The sequence below is a fragment of the Hippichthys cyanospilos genome, chromosome 2, assembly GCF_059441005.1.
Source record: "Hippichthys cyanospilos isolate Australia breed blue-spotted pipefish chromosome 2, RoL_Hcya_1.0, whole genome shotgun sequence".
NCBI classification, from domain to species: domain Eukaryota; kingdom Metazoa; phylum Chordata; class Actinopteri; order Syngnathiformes; family Syngnathidae; genus Hippichthys; species Hippichthys cyanospilos.
The window spans coordinates 25,526,190-25,546,947 of NC_142370.1; the positions used below are offsets into that span (position 1 = coordinate 25,526,190).

General features: G+C 39.0%; 1 protein-coding gene across 2 annotated transcripts in view; it reads left to right on the plus strand.

The window, feature by feature from the left end:
• The window catches only part of LOC148428003 (chemokine-like protein TAFA-2), a 66,440-nt gene that overhangs the window by 38,839 nt on the left and 6,843 nt on the right, over positions 1 to 20,758 (plus strand). For both annotated transcript variants that reach the window (XM_088409199.1, XM_088409198.1), the window contains 2 exons: positions 17,689 to 17,838; positions 20,076 to 20,200. In XM_088409199.1, the coding sequence (XP_088265325.1) occupies positions 17,689 to 17,838; positions 20,076 to 20,200 (275 nt within the window). The remainder of the gene's footprint in view (positions 1 to 17,688; positions 17,839 to 20,075; positions 20,201 to 20,758) is intronic.

Sequence of the window (20,758 nt, forward strand, 5' to 3'; positions counted from 1 at the left end):
CGAGCTGGTCGGTGTGTTGTGAAGACTTGGCTTCTAAAATTGCAAGTGGCGGTAAAGGAAGAAGTAAGGAGATGATGACAATAGAAACAAAGCAGGAGATAATTAAAAAAAAATATATGAAGGAGGGGCACGCACAGTTAACCTTGCTAGTGAGTATGGCCGGAACCGCTCGACAAACGATACAATTCTCAATAACAAGGAAGCTATGAAAGCAAGCAAGTCTTCTAAGGGCAAGACTTTCCTTGTCAGGACCATTCAAAGCAAAACAACAAAATGGAGAGGCTTCTTCTATTATGGATTAAAGAGAAGGAAATCGCCGGTGATATGTTCTCGTTTAAGAAAAGTTCTCGTTTAAGAAAAAAATTAATAAATTCTGCGGGTTCGTCTGTGCTCCCCTCCGCCTCCACCCACCACCAGCTCAAGTCAGGTCGCCCCAAAGGTAAATGTCATTTTTCCTTTGTATATTTATGTTATTTAATTTAACTGTACAGTAGATTATGTTACTAATTTTTAAAATGTGTATAAAGTCGTGATGTTTTTACCTATGGTTTTTGCATGCATTCACTAATTAACATAGGTTTGGATTGCCCATCATACGGCCAATTCGAGTTACGAGCCTAGCCGCTGAACGGATTAAGTTCGTAACACGGGGGCCCACGGTAATTGAGAATGACGATTCATATGTGGCTTGATTTTTTTTGGCACAGCCCTTTTTTTTGACCAAAGTGCACATACATTTGTTAAAATCAATTCAAGAATATTTGCATGGATGCATTTTAGAAGAGCTAAATATGAGCACATGGTATGAGTCTTGCTCAATTATATTCTTATTGACATTTACCCTTTCAACTTTTCCTGGGTTTGTCATCTCTTGACAAGAGCTTGCACTTGGCTGCGGCAAGTAAAGTTCAGTTGAAGTTCATGCTTTTATATTTTTGTGATTCCACATCATCGCTTTAAATTATTTACAGGCTATCCCCACTAGCTTTTGTAGCCCCCAAAATAAGCCATCAGGCTCATGAGGCGTCTTCCGCTTTCAGAGCTGCATTGAATGAAAGAAGAACATCTTGATTCATTACTGTGGTCACAGGTGTAATGGAGCCAAGCAGGATAAACAAGGCAGGACCGGTGCTGCTTCAAGGGAGACAGGCATCCCGCGAAGCACTGGGAGTTAACGCATGATAACCCTGACACGAACAAAAGCAAAACAGCTAAAAGCACTATTTAGCACACATGGCATGCCGTTTGACGTGAACAAAAGCAAAACAGCCAAAAGCACTCATTCTCTTACAGCGGTGGAAGGAGCAATCGAGTGGCGAAGGGCAAATGAAGACATACAATGCAGGCTGAATGCTCATGGCATCTGACGGCTGTCAATGCGACCACCAGACACGCTCATTCAAATGTTCAAATGTTCCCTGCAGGAGAACGTTGACTTTTTGTTCTTTCCCCCGGCATCGGAATGAAATATTGATTATACAGGGAGCACCAATCCAGCAGCCTTTTTTTGGCACCGCATGAAAAACTATACTGTTCCAAATACTGTATATAGAACTACACAAAAGCCATCCATTCATTTTACCCATTACTTAAAACTTCAGGTCTTTTATTGTGTCAGTCCTTTGTACGAGGAGGAATATCCCAGCATAAGTCAAAATAGACATCATTGACGCAGGTCAAAATGAGAAATAAAAAACTGCGGAGCCAAATTTGCATCGCTTCATGTTCATTAGACAGCATGTTCATGTTCCATTATCGTAAATGGAATTCACCAACGTGCAATATATTTTCTCAGGTCTGCGTGGCAGACTGCTTGTTAACTAAACTCATAAACTGAGGCATCAGAAAACAGCCAAAATGGCTTTATCCGCGCAAGGAAAATAAGTTTAGGTTGTTTTTTTTTTTTTTTTCGGAAAAAAAAATAATAATCAATGAACATGGTACGTTGGTGAATTTGCTCTCAGGCTTTGTGATTGATGATTAATGAACAACTCAGCTGACAGAACCAAATCAGTCTGTGAAGAACTTACTCACCAAGGCTGGCTAAGGTATAGGAGCAAAAGTGTCATGACACGCCGCTTAAATGAATCCACTGATCTACCAGATACCGCTTTTGAATCCTTTCTTGATACTCCCTTCACCTTGGACAGCAAGGTCTTTACGGACATTTTTACTAGAGCAAATAGAGTCTTCTTTTGTGCTTCACGGGGGAAAAAAAACAAACAAACAAAAAACCTCTTGTTGCCATTGAGAGTGCTAATTGTTGCATGATGGAATGATTCAAACCGTTGGCTTTTATGTTAAACCAGGAGGGTAATTGTTTCAGGGCTTTCATGGCAAAAAGATCATGATTTCTCAAAAAAGTCCACAGTAAAAAAATAATATGAAATGCTTTACATTCAGTTCACTTATTTCTGACTTCACACTTATTTTTTCAGTGTGACTTGATTTTTTTCACATTTGTCCTCTAATTCGGGGCACTTTTACAACTTTTGCTTTATTTCACAGCTATTAAACCAGGACATTTCAATCAGGTTTCACAGCGTGAATTTCTGCTGGGGCTGGGAGACAGAATGAACCCCCCCCCTCCCCCCTTTTTTTTTTCTCTCTCCTCACCCATGTAATCTGTGTTTTCTCCCCACTGAAACTAAACTATGCCTTTTTGTTGTTTATGAGTCCTTTCCTATTTCGTCCTCCAGAGGTGTTTGCCTGGTGGGTGGTGCAACCCTGTTTATTCTTATGTGTTTGTTCACTGCTTACCCTTTGGTCTTCACTGGACCACCTACGTGTTACATATAACAAGTGGTAGATCACTTTTTACTTTCCTTTAAATTTTCTATAGAGATATATAGATATACTGTATATATATTTTTTGGTAGATTTTAGGATGATACAGACGCCCCAAGCAGTCACAAATTTACGATATTGCCAGAACACAATATCAGAACACAATGAATGGTCATCAGAAAACTGCACTGAATAATAATTAGTATTATCTCAATCTATATTGAGTAGTTATACTATCCCAAATAAAACCTCTGAATTGAGATATTTTTGACATATTCTTTAGCTTTTAGCTAAAAAAAGTATGTGAAAGTATATGAAAATCAATACTAATACTAATTATATATATATATATATATATATATATATATATATATATATATATATATATATATATATATATATATATATATATAATTAGTATTAGTATTATTGCACTCCCGTTGCCTTCCAGCTTTAAGGACCATAATTGCACACTCACCGATAGCTTGTTATGATTCAAATGAAACCATGCATGCATATATTTTCTCAAGCTGCTTATCCTCACTACACTAGGGTCGTTGGTTTGCTGGTTCATATCCCAGCCGTCTTCTGGACTCGTTTACAGCCAATTGAAACCCAATGTGAAAAATGAAATCTGTGTGGCCAAAAATGAAATAAATTAATTCTAAAAAGGATTATGTTTTATTGTGACTGCAGAAGCTACATTTACTCTGACTTTGCTGACCGTGGCCACAAAAGTAAAATTGAGTTACTCAGATGCTTCCCACTCTGTATTACTCCGACTTTCAAATGACAGCAATAGAAAAAAAAAAGCAATACATTAACTTCAAAGTGTTCAACAATTGTATTTTCAAAGGCAACATTACACCCAATGGGAGAATGTTAAATTATTTTTTTTAAATGCAGATGAGCGAGAAAACTAATGTTCTCACTTATGCAAAACTGTAGAAAACCGTACCACCTATAAACACAAAACTGAATTAACAGGAACACGACGGTGGAGCCAATTTAATTGGCAATAGTTATAAACTGCTTTTGCCACATTTTTAGCTTCATTTCAATAAACATTGTGCTGCTCCATTTAGTTTTTGCACTTTGGCCACTTTGGGGTGCAGTAGGAACACACACATATAGAAACACACAAAGCAAAGTTTCACAATCAAACCGTTAGATCAAGGATATTAACCATCAAATGCCGACTGCTAACCTCCAAATTCACAGACGTATTATTACCTTTTTTTTCTTCATTATGAATACATTTCATTACAATATTACTTTTATTAAAGGTAAAACTACTGTTAGGTTTTAAGATAATTTTTCGAGTGAAGTTATTCGCAGTCCAAACATCATCTTAAATTATCCTTTTATTTTTTGTTATTTTTGCAGCCAAGCTGGAAAAGTGTATCACGGCAGGAGTCGCTACCCCACTGGGTGTTTTCTCCCATGTTACCCCCTTGCTCAAATCCTCCGTTTGCAATGTTATGGTTATGCCATCTAATGAGATGCTGCAAATGACCAGATGTTTGGAAAATACGCTGCATTTGCCCGATAATCCACCCAAATATTTTTATAACCGCGTTGTTCAACTATTTACGAGTCACACTGAGTAGACAGTACATCTACAATCACAGGATCCCCATATATTACCTGTAGCCTCTTTAATTATGTTTATGAATCCCTTGTGTTACCTTGACTCGATTGTGAACTGCTGTTCTCTGTAGTTCTCCCAGAAGTACTTGTAGGTGTGAATAATGAATGGGACACATACTTATCCTATATAAAAGCTCAATATGTGTGAGTTGAAAACATGTGGCTGCACGGAGCCATCCATTAGATGGTAACATTTGCAAACGTTTTTCCATTGTGCTCATGCAGCTTTATTGAAACACCCATTTTCCAAAATAGGTAGCATTGCTGCAAACATCCAGAAAATGGATAAGTCCAACCCAATGGCAAAACTGTGGAAAACATTGACACTCTTCCACACACACACATCCACCGATATTGGATGTGCACAACCTCCTACCTTCAACGTCAACAGTGGTCCTAATCTCCGCCTGAGTGAGGTGACTGCTCCTGAGGAAGCTCTGCAACCTGGCTTGCTGCCAGCGAGGCTGCATCATGAACCCCCTCCTCCCACCTTCCCTCCCCCAAACATCTACATGTTGTTTGAGATATGTGCCATTGTCTTTTTGTTGGTGCCTGCGCGAGGACATTTTTTCCAGTTTTTATGCTTTGCTCTTTTCCGGGAATGGCCAAAGACTTGTTCCTTTCCTCTCCTCCCTCATGCCTCCCTTTTCCTCTCCTAAGACCTTGCCGCGTCCTATGTGGCCTTGCCGTCTGTCTCCTCTTGTCATTCAATGGTATTGTATGTCTCTTGAACGGTTCAAGCTTGTTAAATAAAAATGTTGTTTGTTAGTCCATCTTTGTACAGTATGTCCTTTTGTATTGTTTGCCAGCATTAAGCAAAGTACAGTGCTCCCTCATTTTTCGCAGCTAATGAGGACATATCCCCTCACGAAAATAAAATCTGTGAAAAAGGATTCACCCCTCAACACCCCCGTAATTTGCATGCATGTGTATGTGTGTATCATAATTTTTTAAATGTGGAAAGTATTTATATTTTGCATATTAGAGAGAAAGATTACCACAGTATATTATATATACATATTTACTTACATTTTTTAAATGAATTAATTTTTTAAATTTAAACCTTTTTTTTAAAATTTTTAAAATGTTTTACATTTTTAAACCTTATACAGCAACTGTACTGTTATGCCCTCACATTTCCATCCCTTGGCTGTAGTCGACCAAACATAACAGCAGGGAACCAAAGTTTACACTTGTAATGGCATTTTTTTACAAAGCACCCAAGGTAACATCTCCCTAACGCTCTCTTTCATCCTCACCGTTCTCCTTCAGCCACTCATTCTGACTGGTGTGTGAGCTTCACTCAGAGATTACTGTCCTCAACAGTCAACAGCTTGAACAAGACTGGTCAGCAAATTACCTCACGGTCACTCCTACAAGACAGGCGATTGGCTCCCGGTATGACATCGACCAATGAGGGCAGGACTAGAACGCATGGCCAGTGTTGTCCAAGCTGTTGAATCTGCCTTCAGCAAACAGTCTCCGCCTCACACGTGAGTGACAACGCCCGCCTGTAGCAATATGGCGAGGAGAAAACAAAGCACTGTAGTAATAAATTGGAATTTAGAGTGTACATTCTGCTTCAGATATAGACTCCAATCTCGGTCCGCGCCGGAGGAGTGGCAAGTGCCATTACAGTCAACTCTTCTGTTTTGCATGCAAAAACTCTTTACTGCGAGTCTCTCCACAATATACCCTATTTCTCTTCAGTACAAATCCAGTTTTTTCCTTGTTTTCAAAGATCATTTTAGGGGGGGTCGACTTATCACAGCATTATTGAAGACCAGACCAATTTTCTCCACATGTCTGTGTTTGAATAACATTGATTCGAATGTGAAATAAGTCATACCAAGTCATGTACAAGGCCTAAAATTAATATGTGTACCTGTAATTCAAAATAGTATGCATCCATTTTAGAGCGTTTGCCAAACCTCAGAAATACATTTTCATCAAGCACCGTCCACCCAATTGACTCTTCGTTGTCAACAATGAGGCTGGAATATGAAAACGAAAATACAGCTTGACTTGTCTCTTCCCTTCGTTGGAAGTGTGCTTGAATAACTGCGCAAGACAAAAAATGTGAGAGCAGAGGTACGCATGGATGTCCGCAGTTGGGGGGGGGCACATCGAAGGGGGCAACCTCCCATGCTCTTATCCCACCACAGTTCATCATTTGGTAAAGGAAGCTTGGGAGAATATCCCAAGTAAGATGATGAGCAAGTCATTTGACTACCCGTGGAAGAATAATGAACATGTTTGATAGTAATGAGCAGATGACGAGAAGGAAGAAGAGCACGTCCGCAAGTTATATCCATATACTGAAATGGGAGGAGCTATTAGGCATGTCACATAGCGATGATGACTTTAACTCTCTTAGTGCCGTGGATGAGAAATCTCGTGGACGAGAAACAGTAATCACAATAATAAATTTAAAAATCGCTCGTCAAATACGTTTTTTTTTAAGGAGGGTAGCTGACGCCCTCGACTAGTGCTTACCTAATACATTTAAGGCAAATGTGCACTGTGGTGATAATTCTGACAATTGGATGGCTGTGTTTCCACACTCACAACACAGATATTACCTACATGCAATTTAAAGCAAGGAATGGAAATCAATCTTTCATATGACACCATCCATATTTACATAGAAATAGCACACACTATTCTGTCAGCCTTTAAAGATGAGTGAAAATGCTATATATATTTAGAGGTTTCCTTTTCTGCTTGGCACTAAAAGAGTTAAGGGCTTTGAGACATTAAAATATTCATTCATCAAAAAATAATGTATTGAAACTTCAAATCATTTAATTGTTGCAAAACTAGTGTCAGCAATTGCGTCTACGTGCACGTGTACGTTGTCTCGCAGTCTCGTCTTGCTCCTGCACCCCCATAACCACAACAGTATGTTTCTCGATATACAATGTAAAAATGCCTCAAAAAGGACAGTAATTTTGATAGCACACAAAATGTTTTTTTTTTGTTGGTTTTTTTTTTTTTTTTTGGATGATCTATGTCAATTTTTCTCAAATGGGGTACTAGTACTCCTGGGGGTACTTGAAGGAACTTCAGGGGGTACTCGAGATTGTAAATAAAACAAACAAACATGCAAAAATCCTTTAAAAATGTTTTTGAATTAATTAAGGAAAATATAAGTTCATGAAACAAATTTTATGTTCAATAGGTTATTCAAATTCATAATTGTAAAAACTCAGATTCTCCCCCGTACTCGACCCAAATTGTCACGTGCCACCTCTCGTTTCCTGTCGGGTTCAACACATCTCCACTATGATCCCAAAAGAGGACACTTTAAGTTCAATATTTTTCAAATATGTCCTCGAAACAAATATTTAATCATTATTTTTTTCTTTTTGAGAACAGTTCTGAGACTTTATATTCATTATTTTTTATAAATAATTAAGAATGATTTATTTTTAAGAAATGCTAGGTTAATTTTGCCTCCAGTCTGGAGATGATGCTGTGTACCACGTTGATGCTTTTTGGTGTTTCTGTGCACGATGGCGAGAGTCCTCGGTATGCTTAAGAGCGGCTCTTGGATTCACGGTCCGATGGATGCCGCGTGCTTTACTTTACTCATGCTATGTGATCAATGCTGATGCAAGGAAGGAGATGGACAGCGTGGAAAAGACAAGGGAAGGAGAGGTAATGTGCTGCTTCTGCAGAACGCTCTCATTTTCTCCCCAGTTCTCTCTCCTCCAGTCTTTTTGATTTAATCCTCTCGGCTCTACATGAGCTTCCCAGTCTGCTGAAGCGACTCCTATCTGCTTGCATATGCTACACTCTTACTCTCGCCTTAACTAATATGACACAGTGTTTCCATGCCAAGCATATGCTTCGGAGGGCAACTTTCAGCAGATTACTAGATTAGAGATTAAATGCAGTAAGTTTTGCGTGTGAGAACATCTGTGTGTGGATGCGTGTGTATTCAGGCGCATCTTTTTCCAGCTCGTGTCTTTAAAAGGACACAAACATCATGTTTGTCTAGCTGTCAGGCCCGCTCTCTCATGTTGCCTAAATGTGGTTAAGAGGCTTTTATTTTTAGTCTTTTGCTGTTGTGAGTTAAATAAAACAGCAGTAATGCAGCTTCACTAATCCTCTCACACACAACTAATCCTTGCAGAACACCACTGTAAATACTCTGCGAGTTGCATTAAAACACAAATCACTCAATCTCTCACTGAGTGTTTTATGCTTATTTTGGCTCAGGTTTCTTTTTTTTTTCTTTTTAAATAACAGAAAGACATTCCTGAAATAACTGTGATGAATGGCGCCGGGGTAATATCAATTGGACCCTATCAGAACATGGAAAATCAAAGTAATAAAATAAAACGTTTAATGACAGAAGGTGCATGTAACAAGTGAGACAACCAATAAAGCAATGTGTGAACAAATCAATCCTGAAATGTTAGAACTGCAACACTGGGACAACCAGCCAATGTCAAACTACAAAAAGAAACAAGTTACAGGACAGTTATCAAAATGCAACCAAGGCAAACAGACATTCATACTCACAAACACACCTAAGGACAATTCAAAGTGTGTACCATATTTCACAAATGATAAGCAGTGTTGTATTTGCATCAAACCTTTTGGTATTATAAAAGTTATCCGTGGTTTCCGAGGACCACGACCCTAGGTTTGAATGTCATTGTCACGTACGCATTACTGGGCTACGCAGGTTATTTTCCAGAGCTTTTAAATGTCAATAAACCCGCATCAACCATTAAAATGTCTCATTGTATGTGATGCTGTCAAAACTTAAAAAAATTATTTAAAATAAATATCCACAAAATATTTTCAAATCCAAATTACAAATTGCAGTTTCATATAAGATGAACATCATTTTATTTCTTTACTATTAATTGAATATGAACAAAAGAAAATAACACAAACATATTAAAAATGAAAAAATAAATAAAGAAAAGGCTTGCACTCACCAAAACAAACGGCGGTCACTATCGATCAGTCCTTTCAATATCTAATGATTTTTCTTCACCCTTTCATTATGTACGTCTCTTTCTCTTGGCACTGAGATGTACAGTGTATCCACTCCGGTGTTCCAAAAGTTTTTTAAAAACACTGTAGCACATTGAGGAGATCTCTTTACCTTCGAACTATCCACTCAAGAAGTTTTTCAAAGCACCGAAGCACATGTGTCCAGCCGTGCTTTGGTGTCTTGTTGCTGCCTTGGTTAAACAACTGAAGTTGGCAAATCCAGTGTAGCTCCAATCACCGCGTAGCTTGCTTGTTAAGCGTTGCACCGGCTTCCTGCAGTAAGTATCCACTCATGTCACATTCAACGTAGCGGGATCATATTAAAATATGAATACATACAACACCTGCTAAAACGCGTCTAAAACACCTGTTTCAGTGTTACTTTATGATCATCTTTAGAACTTACTGGCATTAAATGAATCCTTTCCCCGTAACTGTATATTTTGCAAGAAAGATCTTAATGTAGTACTATTAAAAAATATTCCATCCATCCATTCATTTCTATAGCCGCTTATCCTCACAAGACTCACAGGATTGCTGGTGCCTATCTCAGCTGACTTCGAGCTGTAGGCGAGGGACACCCTGAGCCGGTTGCCAACGTTTATTGTGTGGACAACGAAACCATAATATACTCTAGCAAAAGAAGGGTGTAATACAGCAAGATAATCTTTGTTTACCACTGCTTGTGTGTTCATTCTACAATCACCAGGGTACATAATTGCACCTACCCATGCAGTTGCCTTTCTAAGGTGCTGATGTGGTATCAGTAGAGCTTTAAGTTCCTATTTGTCTGGAGGTTGAGCAACATGGCCTTTAGCCATACGGCAGTAAGTATAAATAGATGGCCTTGTCTAATTGGAGTGAAGACGCATGTAAGTAAAAGTGTAATGCTCTGATTGTGAAACTTGCTGCGGCAGGACTGTTGTGGTTCTTCAGTTTTCCTCCCACAGAGTGGTAACAGCGACTAATCGGCCGACATCGCCTTCATCTCTCCTCCTCCTCATCTCTTCTCATCTTTCTACCTCTGGTTCTGCTGCTGGCCGGCCGCAAACACGCCAGGGTTTCTCTTTCATTTGAGCGATGGCGCGAGAGAACGGGAGAGGCACGGGAGGAGATGAGTGGAAGAACGTAATGATCTGTCCTGATGAAGCAGTGTGAGGGAAAGTGCTGATCCGAGGGAAACGCGCCTTTATGAAGCCATGGGCTTAATGCACCAATCGCAGAGCTCATCTCATCATTAGTTGATGTTTTTTGCTCGATGAGGACGTGTGAAATGGCCTAAGATTATGCAAACCTTTGCAACATACTTAGGAAATGCATTCATTGGACGCGTTATACCAAACATTGTTCTTCATATTGGTGTCAGTCTTCTCTGACCAAGCTGGCATTTGTTGTACCTCGATGTGGTTATATAGACCAAAAAAGCTTCTCAGTTTAGAAACATACTTTTTTACAATTTTGTATTGACTTCTTTTGTGCAAACAACAGCTTTTGAAGGTTATAGAATGGCTACATTAAAGGGCAGCGCGGTGTCTACGTGATCCAGAACAGCTCATTCCATTACGATGTTATATGCACTTTTGTCAAGGGAGGCCATCATGTTACCCAAATTGCGAGCAGTGCTGAGTCAGCATCATGCCATCTCAGCAGCTTAATGATCCTAAAGGGCTGAATTAGGTTTAACTGGTGGTGCTCAAAGTCTGGCTGTAATGTAAATACAATTGATATGCATTTGGTATGACCTTATATGGGATTTTTATTACTTTACATGCATGTGTGTAATCTTTTTGAATACATTTCGATTTTGCATAATTTGTTCTGTAGTTTGTCTTTTTTTATGGACATGCTGTTGTTTTGTGTCGTGTTGATGACAGACCATTTGTTTTTTCTTCTTGTATGAATATTTGCACGGATTTGCAAACTGCAACAAAACTGCTTTCTACGAGGGATCTGCGCCATTGTTTGTGTTGTTCGTCCTGCGCACACAGGCTGGATTTTCCCGAACGGGCTGCGTGGTGACGCCCTGGCACAGTGCGTAGTATGGAAGCCGACAGGGAGCGGATCAAATCTGTTTTATACACAGTTTCGATTTGGCATGTTAAATAGATTTAAATCCTAGTCATTGAGAATCACAAAAATTGTGTGAATCCATTTTCTTTTGGCACAGCAATAATTTCAACATTGCGCGGACAATTTTGGGAAGAGTCTTTTCTATACCAGAATGACTATGGCCCAGTGCACAAAGCTTGCCAGGTGCTTATGGACAACAAATGTCACTTGCCTTGCCTTGTGTAATCCTTTGAAACTGCGAGAATCTCTGACATGAGACAATTTAGTTGATTTCGGTCTGTGTGCATACGCTGTTTGAGTGGCGGTATGCATTGCAGCATATGGGGCTGCGCAATCTTTCACACAGCGTAAGCAGGATGATAGCAAGCCATTTATCTTGATCTGCAAAATGACACCTCCACAACAGAGTGACATAAACAACGACAATAACTCATTCACACGCACACGCGCGCAGACCATCGCATGCACAGTTTATATATTTATATACACACACAAACACACACGAGCACACCTACGAGAGTGAAATACACACTTGACGTTTACGAGTGTCCGTCCTTATTCCTTTGACAGAAAGAGAATCTGCACAGAATGCAATGCTCATCAACATGCCTGCTGCGCTATAGATCTTTCCTCTCCGTTCTACCCTAGCAAAAGGAACCAAGAGAACGAGGCTGTCTGGAATGAAAACTATCGTTTGACATGTGTTTTCTCTAGAATGACACAGATGATCAAAATACAAGCCTGACAGCAGCATGGAAAAACACCGGCTTAAAATGACCGAGAAAATAAATGGCTGGCTGGAAAGCCGTTTGGAAGGATGAAGCCGATGCGAGTGCTGGGAAGGTTTCAGAATCTTTCAACCGTGCGGGAGGGAAAAGAGAGTAGAACGGGGGTGGCCGAAAATGAGGAGGGCCAGAAATGCCTGGGGCGCTTGTAGAAAGTCACCTCCAGTCAGGAATTAGCAATTACCGCAAGGTTTTAAACGTGAAGACCTGGATCTCGCACACACATACACACAAACACGCACAAAGGTTAATGCCTCACTGGTAATGTTGCCTTAATACATCTGAGCATATTAACATTTTAGATGCAATTGGCGCCTGCAGTTCGAATTAGTGCAAAATGGTGTTCACTTTGCCGGTAGCGATGGTGGCATTCGGCCCTCTAATATGTCAGACACCATGTGCCGGTGTGTTGTACCTGCAATGATGAAAGGAGAGGTAGTCTTCGTGACAAAATGATTGTGTGGCGGGACTTCCAAATGGTGTCGAGCAGCGGCATTTATGTTTTCCATCGGCAAACGCGTAATGCAAATTTTCAATAAAATGTTAAGTATGTGCAATAAAATAAGTATGTGCATGTGTTCAGTGTTCTGTTCAGCTCTTCTGCCTTGGTCCTATGCACATCAGTCTAGAGTGATTTTACCGTGGGGACGTTTGTGTGTCAGTCTCCTTTAGGGGTTGCAAATGGTAAATGTATTCATGCGCACGGGTCATGTGCGTCAGGAATTTATTGGAGGATAAATTTATGGAGAATGAATTTTTGTTATTCTAGTAGCCCGTACCCAAATGGAAAAAAGGCATTATATGAAATATGAAAATAACTGGAACTGTATATAAATCAGTGTATAGGAGAACAACAGCATTAGAGGCAGCAGGGAGGCCCCCCCACCAAAAACAAAAAAACAACAAAAAAAACGGTGGAAGGGAAATAATGTGTGGTCAAATTTGTGTACCTCCACTTTTCTCTGTGCTAATTTTCTTGGCAGGCCCCATAACAGAATTTTAATTTGCCCGGTGTTTATGATTCATAATGGATGGTGCCATCTCAGTGGAATGTAATCTAATTATTAGCATAAATGCATGAACGTACATGCACTGATGGAAACACACATGCATACACGCACACACACATACATACATAGACACTCACAAGCACTGTGATTCGTACAATTTAATCTAATTAACTGAGCAAGTGCTAACACATGCTCCATCTCAAAACACACTCTGCGAAACACACTGAAGAAAATGTAGTATCTTCACGATTGACACTGCTTTGAATGTGCCTCATCATACCTCATTTTAATCTCTTTTTAATTCTGCAGTTGGACATTGTAATATGTGACTTGACAAGTTTTATTGAGACAAGCCGTCAATTATTTCAACAAGCAGCAATTTGGCAGATATGTTCAAAAAAGGCTTCAAGCTTAATGCCACGCCCAGTTAAAGTTTAACGTCTTTAAATGTTTTGGTACGTACCGAAACAAAAGCAGAACGTTTGATTCAAAACACTGTTCAGAGGTCTGTGTCCATAAGACGCTGTCGCGCGATTGTTGCGTTTCGCATTCCATTGCGAACCCGACAGTTTCGAAATGTCGGATTTGTCCCTGAAAGTGAGTGAACAGTAATCATGTGATCCCTCTCCTAGAATGGAATAATAGATCAAATCAAAGCATTACAAGCAGAAAGACAAAATTGATAGCAGTAAAAGTGTTTTTTTTTTTTTTGGCAATGATTTCCTTACCGTGTTTTATCCTTTATTTGTCTTTATATGTGTTTGAAATAAAAAAAAAATTATAGAGCAAAATTATAAAAGTAAAATACATTCAACCTAAGCACAGCAAGGTGGAACTTTTGCCAGCATTACTGGGGGTTTCATTCTGTGACGTTTGGTGAGGTACATGGCTGGGGTGGCATTGACGTCATCGATCAGATTTATAAACATAGCATGAGACCTCCGGGGCAGCGTATTGACACATTTTATTGGCAGCAGTTAGCTGTTTATGTTTAAAATTTCATATCTGCATTCTTTAAGCATACAACATGTAGCACAAAAAAAAGCACCTTTAATGTAATGATGTCCGCACCTGCTTCGGTTTACTTGTTCCGTATTCAATTTGACAAGCCAGAAAATAAAAGAGATGTCTTCAAATGGTTATCTTTCTCCGCAAAAGCATGTAGTAGATCAACATAGCTGCCACGATTGGCAGAGCCTGTAATTTTCATCATTCCCATGAAATGCTAGCTGCTGTTTGGCTAAAAAGCATGTGGCATTAATGAGATCTCTTAAAACCTTGGTTCCCTTACCTTGGCATTGTGGATGTTGATGTTAAGTCTTCGTTGTTCGTCCAAAGCCAAGTCGATTCTTGTCACCCCAAAGGTTTTTAGCACGATCTGGCTTTGGGTCAAGTGGTCCACTGCTCATGTTGACTGATTCTTTGCTGTATATTTTGAAGGTCTATAATGTGTTGTGTTGTGCAACCGTACAAAAATCTGGGCTCACAAGTGCCTTGTGCCATGAGTACTGTTTGCTGCAAACGGTGACTTTTTTACTGATGTTTTATGATTAAACTGCAAGCCTCAACACATCACCATCATAATTCTAGAAAAGACAGAACCAGTCTATTTGTAAATTTAATTAAATGCGTTAATTCTTGCATTAAACCAAGTTGTCACTACCTCTACTATCCTCTACTAGGATTTAGCCTCCAGAGGTTTTTTTTCCAGTTTTGGGCCAATAACTGTTTCCTAAGGTGCCAATTTGAAAGATGACTGTGACAAAACTGTTCTCAAACTTACATGTACACACACACACACACACACACACACACTATATATATATATATATATATATATATATATATATATATATTATACACATTATACACATATATAAATACACATTGTGTATTTATGATAAAGTGTGACCATAAAACAAATCCGCTTCCTGTCGGTCTTTCGCATGATTGAACATATAATTTGAACAGTCAAACCTAAGTATTTCATCATCTGACCAGAGACAACGTGACTGCAATTATTTTAAAATAGGTTCCTCATTTAACACTAGCTAAATTAATTAAACTGCAATTCGCTTTAACATTCCTCCAGTAAACCCCTGCCCCCCACCCAGTGAATTGTACACAGTTAATTAACTCTGCATATCCTAGATTTGTTCTCTGTTAGTCTATAAGTGCTGAAAGCCAAAGTATTTATTCTGTTTGTTTGGGTTTTAGTTGAGCCACATGTGCACCAACAAGCTTGTCAAGCCTGCACGTGGGCACAAATGAGAAAGAGAGCAGAGATGAACAAGTATCAAATGGGACTAACTGGTTTCAATGAAAGGAATCCAGGATATTGTGAATTATGCACAGTCTACTGTGCAATACAAGATGATGTATTTAATGACGTGATACACCTTAAATTTGGACACTATATGGATAAGACCACTGTGCTGTGACCACTGTGGCATTTGAAATCTGAGTGCCATTATTTGGCTGGGTTTTTGCTTTGACATGAGAGCAAACATTTGCGCTACGAGCGCTGTATGGTTGCAAGGGACTCAACTTGACTCACTTCTAATAACGCCCAGTTATTCAGAAAAGAGGCCTCAGGTTTCAAGCTGTTTATGGACACTCGCAGTTAAGGTTTACTGTCAAAGTAAACATAAAACTGAGAATATGTTGCTAAATCATTGGGGGCACTACATTGCCTCGTAAAAAACACCTTTTAGTGTTCATCATTTATATTACTTGCTTTGTCTTGAAAAAAAAAAGTCACATTTACCTCTTGCTACTGTATCAGCAAGACTCAGGAATACAATGCATGGACTTCATCGTTGGTTTTCCCTACAAGATTAAATACCAATTGTGTCCTATTGCACTTAGCCATCAAATCATAAGGCACATAAAAATGTGTCAACCGCTGTTTCCATGGTTGCAGTGCAGCACTAACTCAGATTAAATGATTTGTTCTTGAACATAAAAATCATTTCATGACCATCATTAGCTAACAACTAATTTCTGTGGGGACATCTTTTTTCAGGAGCAGCAGGGCAGCTTTGGGAACAGTAAAATAAGGTTTTAATGGCACGCATAATTAATTGATGATAATTGGCTATAAATTAAATATCTGAAAGGTCACATTGTAAACAAAAGTGATCGTACGGGGGTCATTAGTGTGTGGCACCAGAGAGAAGGTCACTGCGATCACAAAGGTACTTCATCAATGGATATTTAATGTCGCAATCTTGATTTGAACTACAGTACATTGGAGCCAATTATTGTATTGTTTGTAGCTTGGAAGGTGCAAGTGTGTGTGTGTGTGTGTGTGTGTGTGTGTGTGTGTGTGTGTGTGTGTGTGTGTGCGTGTGTGTGTGTGTGTGTGTGAAGGGGCGTCTTATAATAGACTACATACGTGACAGTGCTCTAATTGCTGTTATCGTATAGCTCACCAATCAATCAAAGGATTTACTCAATGATAGCAAGAGTCAAATAGGAAATAAACGAGAAGAAAAAGTATTTTTCAAGTATTTTTCTTATTCTGCAACTTTTCAAATCTCTGTTCAACTGTGAAATTTCACTGTGAGCCTTTCACTTCATATGCCTTTGCTTTTAAGCTAAGGGTTATCTCCAGCATCGTTTACATATAAATCATCTTCTTACTTCTCTCTTAAACATCACTAGCAATCTTGGGAGCCATGGCTAACCCTTTCAACTTTGAATAAGGCAGTAAAATGCACTATAAATACAGTTTTGTAACCCCGTTCTGCCATTTGAAACAAGTGAGGCCGACCAATAGCAGACCACCATCTTCGTGAGGAGACGCCGATCAATAGCAGACCAGATCTAGTCACGTGTTGCATGGAATCAGTTAGACGGCAATAGTAAATAAGTGCAATTACCTAAAAACGTCAGCAGATGGAGGCAAAACAACACAAATACAGCCAAGCCCCTAGGGTCATGACGATTGTTTTTTTCCGGAAACGCAAATCCGGGAACATAAAGAGGGAATGAAAAAACTCCAGATATTCCAAGTCGCAACATGAAAATAACGTAAATCAGGGACGTTGTAACCCGGGGTCCACTGTATGACGAAATGTAGATGGACATTAAATTTGTATGAAAATGGGATTGTATTGTCGCTTACTTTGAATTTGGACAATATACGTGTGTGTATATATATATATATATATATATATATATATATATATATATATATATATATAATTTTTTTTTTTACATAACTTGGCCGATTCACATTTCATTCATTTCATTCTTTCAATACACAAGTCACATTGTGTCATTGTTTTCTAGATCTGAATAGAATCTGCATAGGACCAACAATTAAGGGAGATATGATGAGACCAACTGAGTTTGTCTTTGTTCTGCAGTGCATGTGAAGGCGGGGACGTGCGAAGTGATCGCTGCACATCGCTGCTGCAACAAGAACAAGATTGAGGAGCGATCCCAAACAGTCAAATGTTCCTGCTTTCCCGGACAGGTTGCTGGCACCACTCGGGCCATGCCCTCTTGTGTTGATGGTGTGTACCGACTAGTTAAATTATCTTCTCTTTCGAGCACGTTGGGTTTTAGCCAAGAAGAGAACAACTGCTTACAGACACGGCACTAATGTCCAAAACAATGGACATTACCAACACCGAAAGAAACCAAGAAAATAAACGCAAGCAAACTGACAAGGCAACAAGACATTTCACACCTGGGGAAGACATGGTTGGCTGGAAGAAACTGATCGGTAGACAAAGGTGGAAACAAATACCTAACAGATTGTGCATGACACATTTGTGCTGTATGTTGCCTAGAATTGGAATTATGATCATCTATGTCAAAACGCTCACAAATTGGAGTCTATTTACAAAAATGCTGGAAGAAAGTAAACAACGCCCACTCGCAATCTTTGGTTGCACTACAGTATATGCTAGATTTGCACCGAGCATGGAAATATAGGGTCATTTGGGTCATTTGAGTCTTTGTAAACACGAAGCTACTACTCTTTCAAATTGGAGTGAACTAATGTGATAAGGTTTAGTGTAAAAAAGACATCAAGATAGGCTTCATCAACTAACCCATTCACTTCTTTGAGGTAAGTCAAAAGTATTGCTTACTCAATTTTACAGGCAGCTAAAGCCCTTAATTGTTTTTGTTTTAGTCTGCATTTCAGAGTAGTGTTAATTCTAATCCTGAGGTGAACGTAAAGTGCATTTAAAAATTCTCATTTCTTCTGCTTGCAAAATCAATATTTCACACTGTACGCAACTTTGGATGGCGCAACAGTCTCTGAATTCACATGTTTGTTGCTTTTTTCCAAATGCAGAAGATAAAGTTTATGAGGGAGTCAATGAAACACATTCAAGCAACCCAACTTTTGGTTTGATCTCAATTTTAGACATTTACATATTAGACACTAGAGACCAAATACTTTTTATTAACTCATAAATAACACAGATATTAATCTGTTTACATTTACAGAGAATTATTTTAACTATGCCCGTACCATAAAATGCATCTGTGCATCTGCCACGAGGATATTCATTTCTCCTTAAGTCTCCACCAAATCGCTTCATGAAAAACAAACTGTCATAAAGTTTGAATGAAAAATTAATCAGGATCACCTTTCAGTTATGTCTGTTTTCACTCGCTACCAAGGTAATGGCCAGGAATACTGGACTATTTTGTTGGTCTACACAACACCACCCTTAAAATGAATGTCTTCTAAATTTGACACACCAATTATAACAGTTTTGGTAACAAGTGACGTATCCATCAATTTCACTGAACTCCTTAAGTGCTTGCGGGCATAATATCCTCAACAAGGCGAAATAATGAAGACGAGATTATCCGATATAAGTACAGTATGTTTCTGGCGAATTGTGGGCAGAGATGGCCGTAACGTGAGAGAAGCATCTGATTACCAAGAAATCGAAAATGCAAAGCTGCCCTGTAATGAACGGTGACTCTCTCAAAGTGTCACCGTTCTCCTGGGAGTTTTGCCAGTGCATTCAATGTGTTTAGTTAAACACACTGAGCCACAGCTGTGTTAAAACCTCAATGCAATGCCAATCCCACAATTACGGCGACGTGTTCATCCGAATTCGATCCATCCAACATTCACTTATTGAAGACGTATTAACCTCGTCACTGATAGCAAATCCCTTTGCTCTTGATGTGTCTTTTTGAGAGCTTTTTTTTTTCTGTGAAGTTTGCTAAAGGCATATATTCATTTTTATCTGATGTGATGTGATGTGTAGCGCACAAATCTGCGTGCAACCCTGAAAGATCACAACACATCTCATATGTCTGATGCATATCTTGCCTCCAGTTTTGTCCTTTCGGATTTGTTTCTTCTAGAATTGAATATGCAAATGATCCCCTGTGTACTGATTATATCCGCACGACACTGTAGTACCCAAGCAAGCCACACCGACGGAGATCGTGAATCATTTTTGCAAAATTGTTTTTAAAATCTAGAAGCCCAGTTTGACTATGAATTAAAAATGCACCAATGCTTTTACCACGTAGTAAAACAGTATTAAAAATCTCTTCTGTATTTTTAGCCATAGAGGAACATTTTACATTTCTAATTGAGACGTTTAAAGTTTAACAGTGATGCATGCGTAATCAGACGTGAACGCACCACTGTATATGCGGGGACTGAAAGCTGTAATGCTTAGCTCTAACATTATTCGGTGAAAAAAAAGGCTGCACATTAATGCTTGGATTCATCATAGAATCAACCATCTCTTTTTAATTGTTTTACTAGCCTCCATTGTTGCCCAGAAGTGGTGGTGTCAGATGGAGCCATGTATGGAAGGCGAGGAATGTAAGGTTCTGCCCGACCTCACAGGATGGAGCTGCAGCACCGGCAACAAAGTTAAAACTACAAAGGTGAATTTATTTCTTAATCACATGCTGTCTCTCTCTCTCTCGCTCTCTCTCTCTCCTCCTCTCTCTTTCTCTTCTCAAAAGAGGGAGATTTTCTATTTCTCATATGCTGGACTGGCACCCATGACATAGCAATTTTTTTTCCCCTCTCAATAACATTTTTAAGATGTTTGTATCCTAGTCTACAGACTAATTTTGACATTTCACGTAGACTACTATGATGCAGCCCCTAGCTGGTGCTGCAAAACAAAAAGATGATTTGAAAAGTTGGGTGCTGAAGAGTAGCTCCTTGCCAGTTCAACTTTAAGGGGCACAATTTATGCAGTGTTAGATCTATTTTCTATGCTACATTTAGTATGTATGTATACTAAACATAGTAATTTGATTTGAGTAAAAACAATCATTATTTAAAAGTCACATTAGTAGAAGTCCAGCAAAAGTTTTCAGAAAAAATCCCATCATAAATCTACATTTGTCAAATAAATCCTGCATGTGTGTAAAGCAAAATAGTCCTTGACTATGTGGCTTCAACGTTAATATTAAAACATAATACCAGGAGAG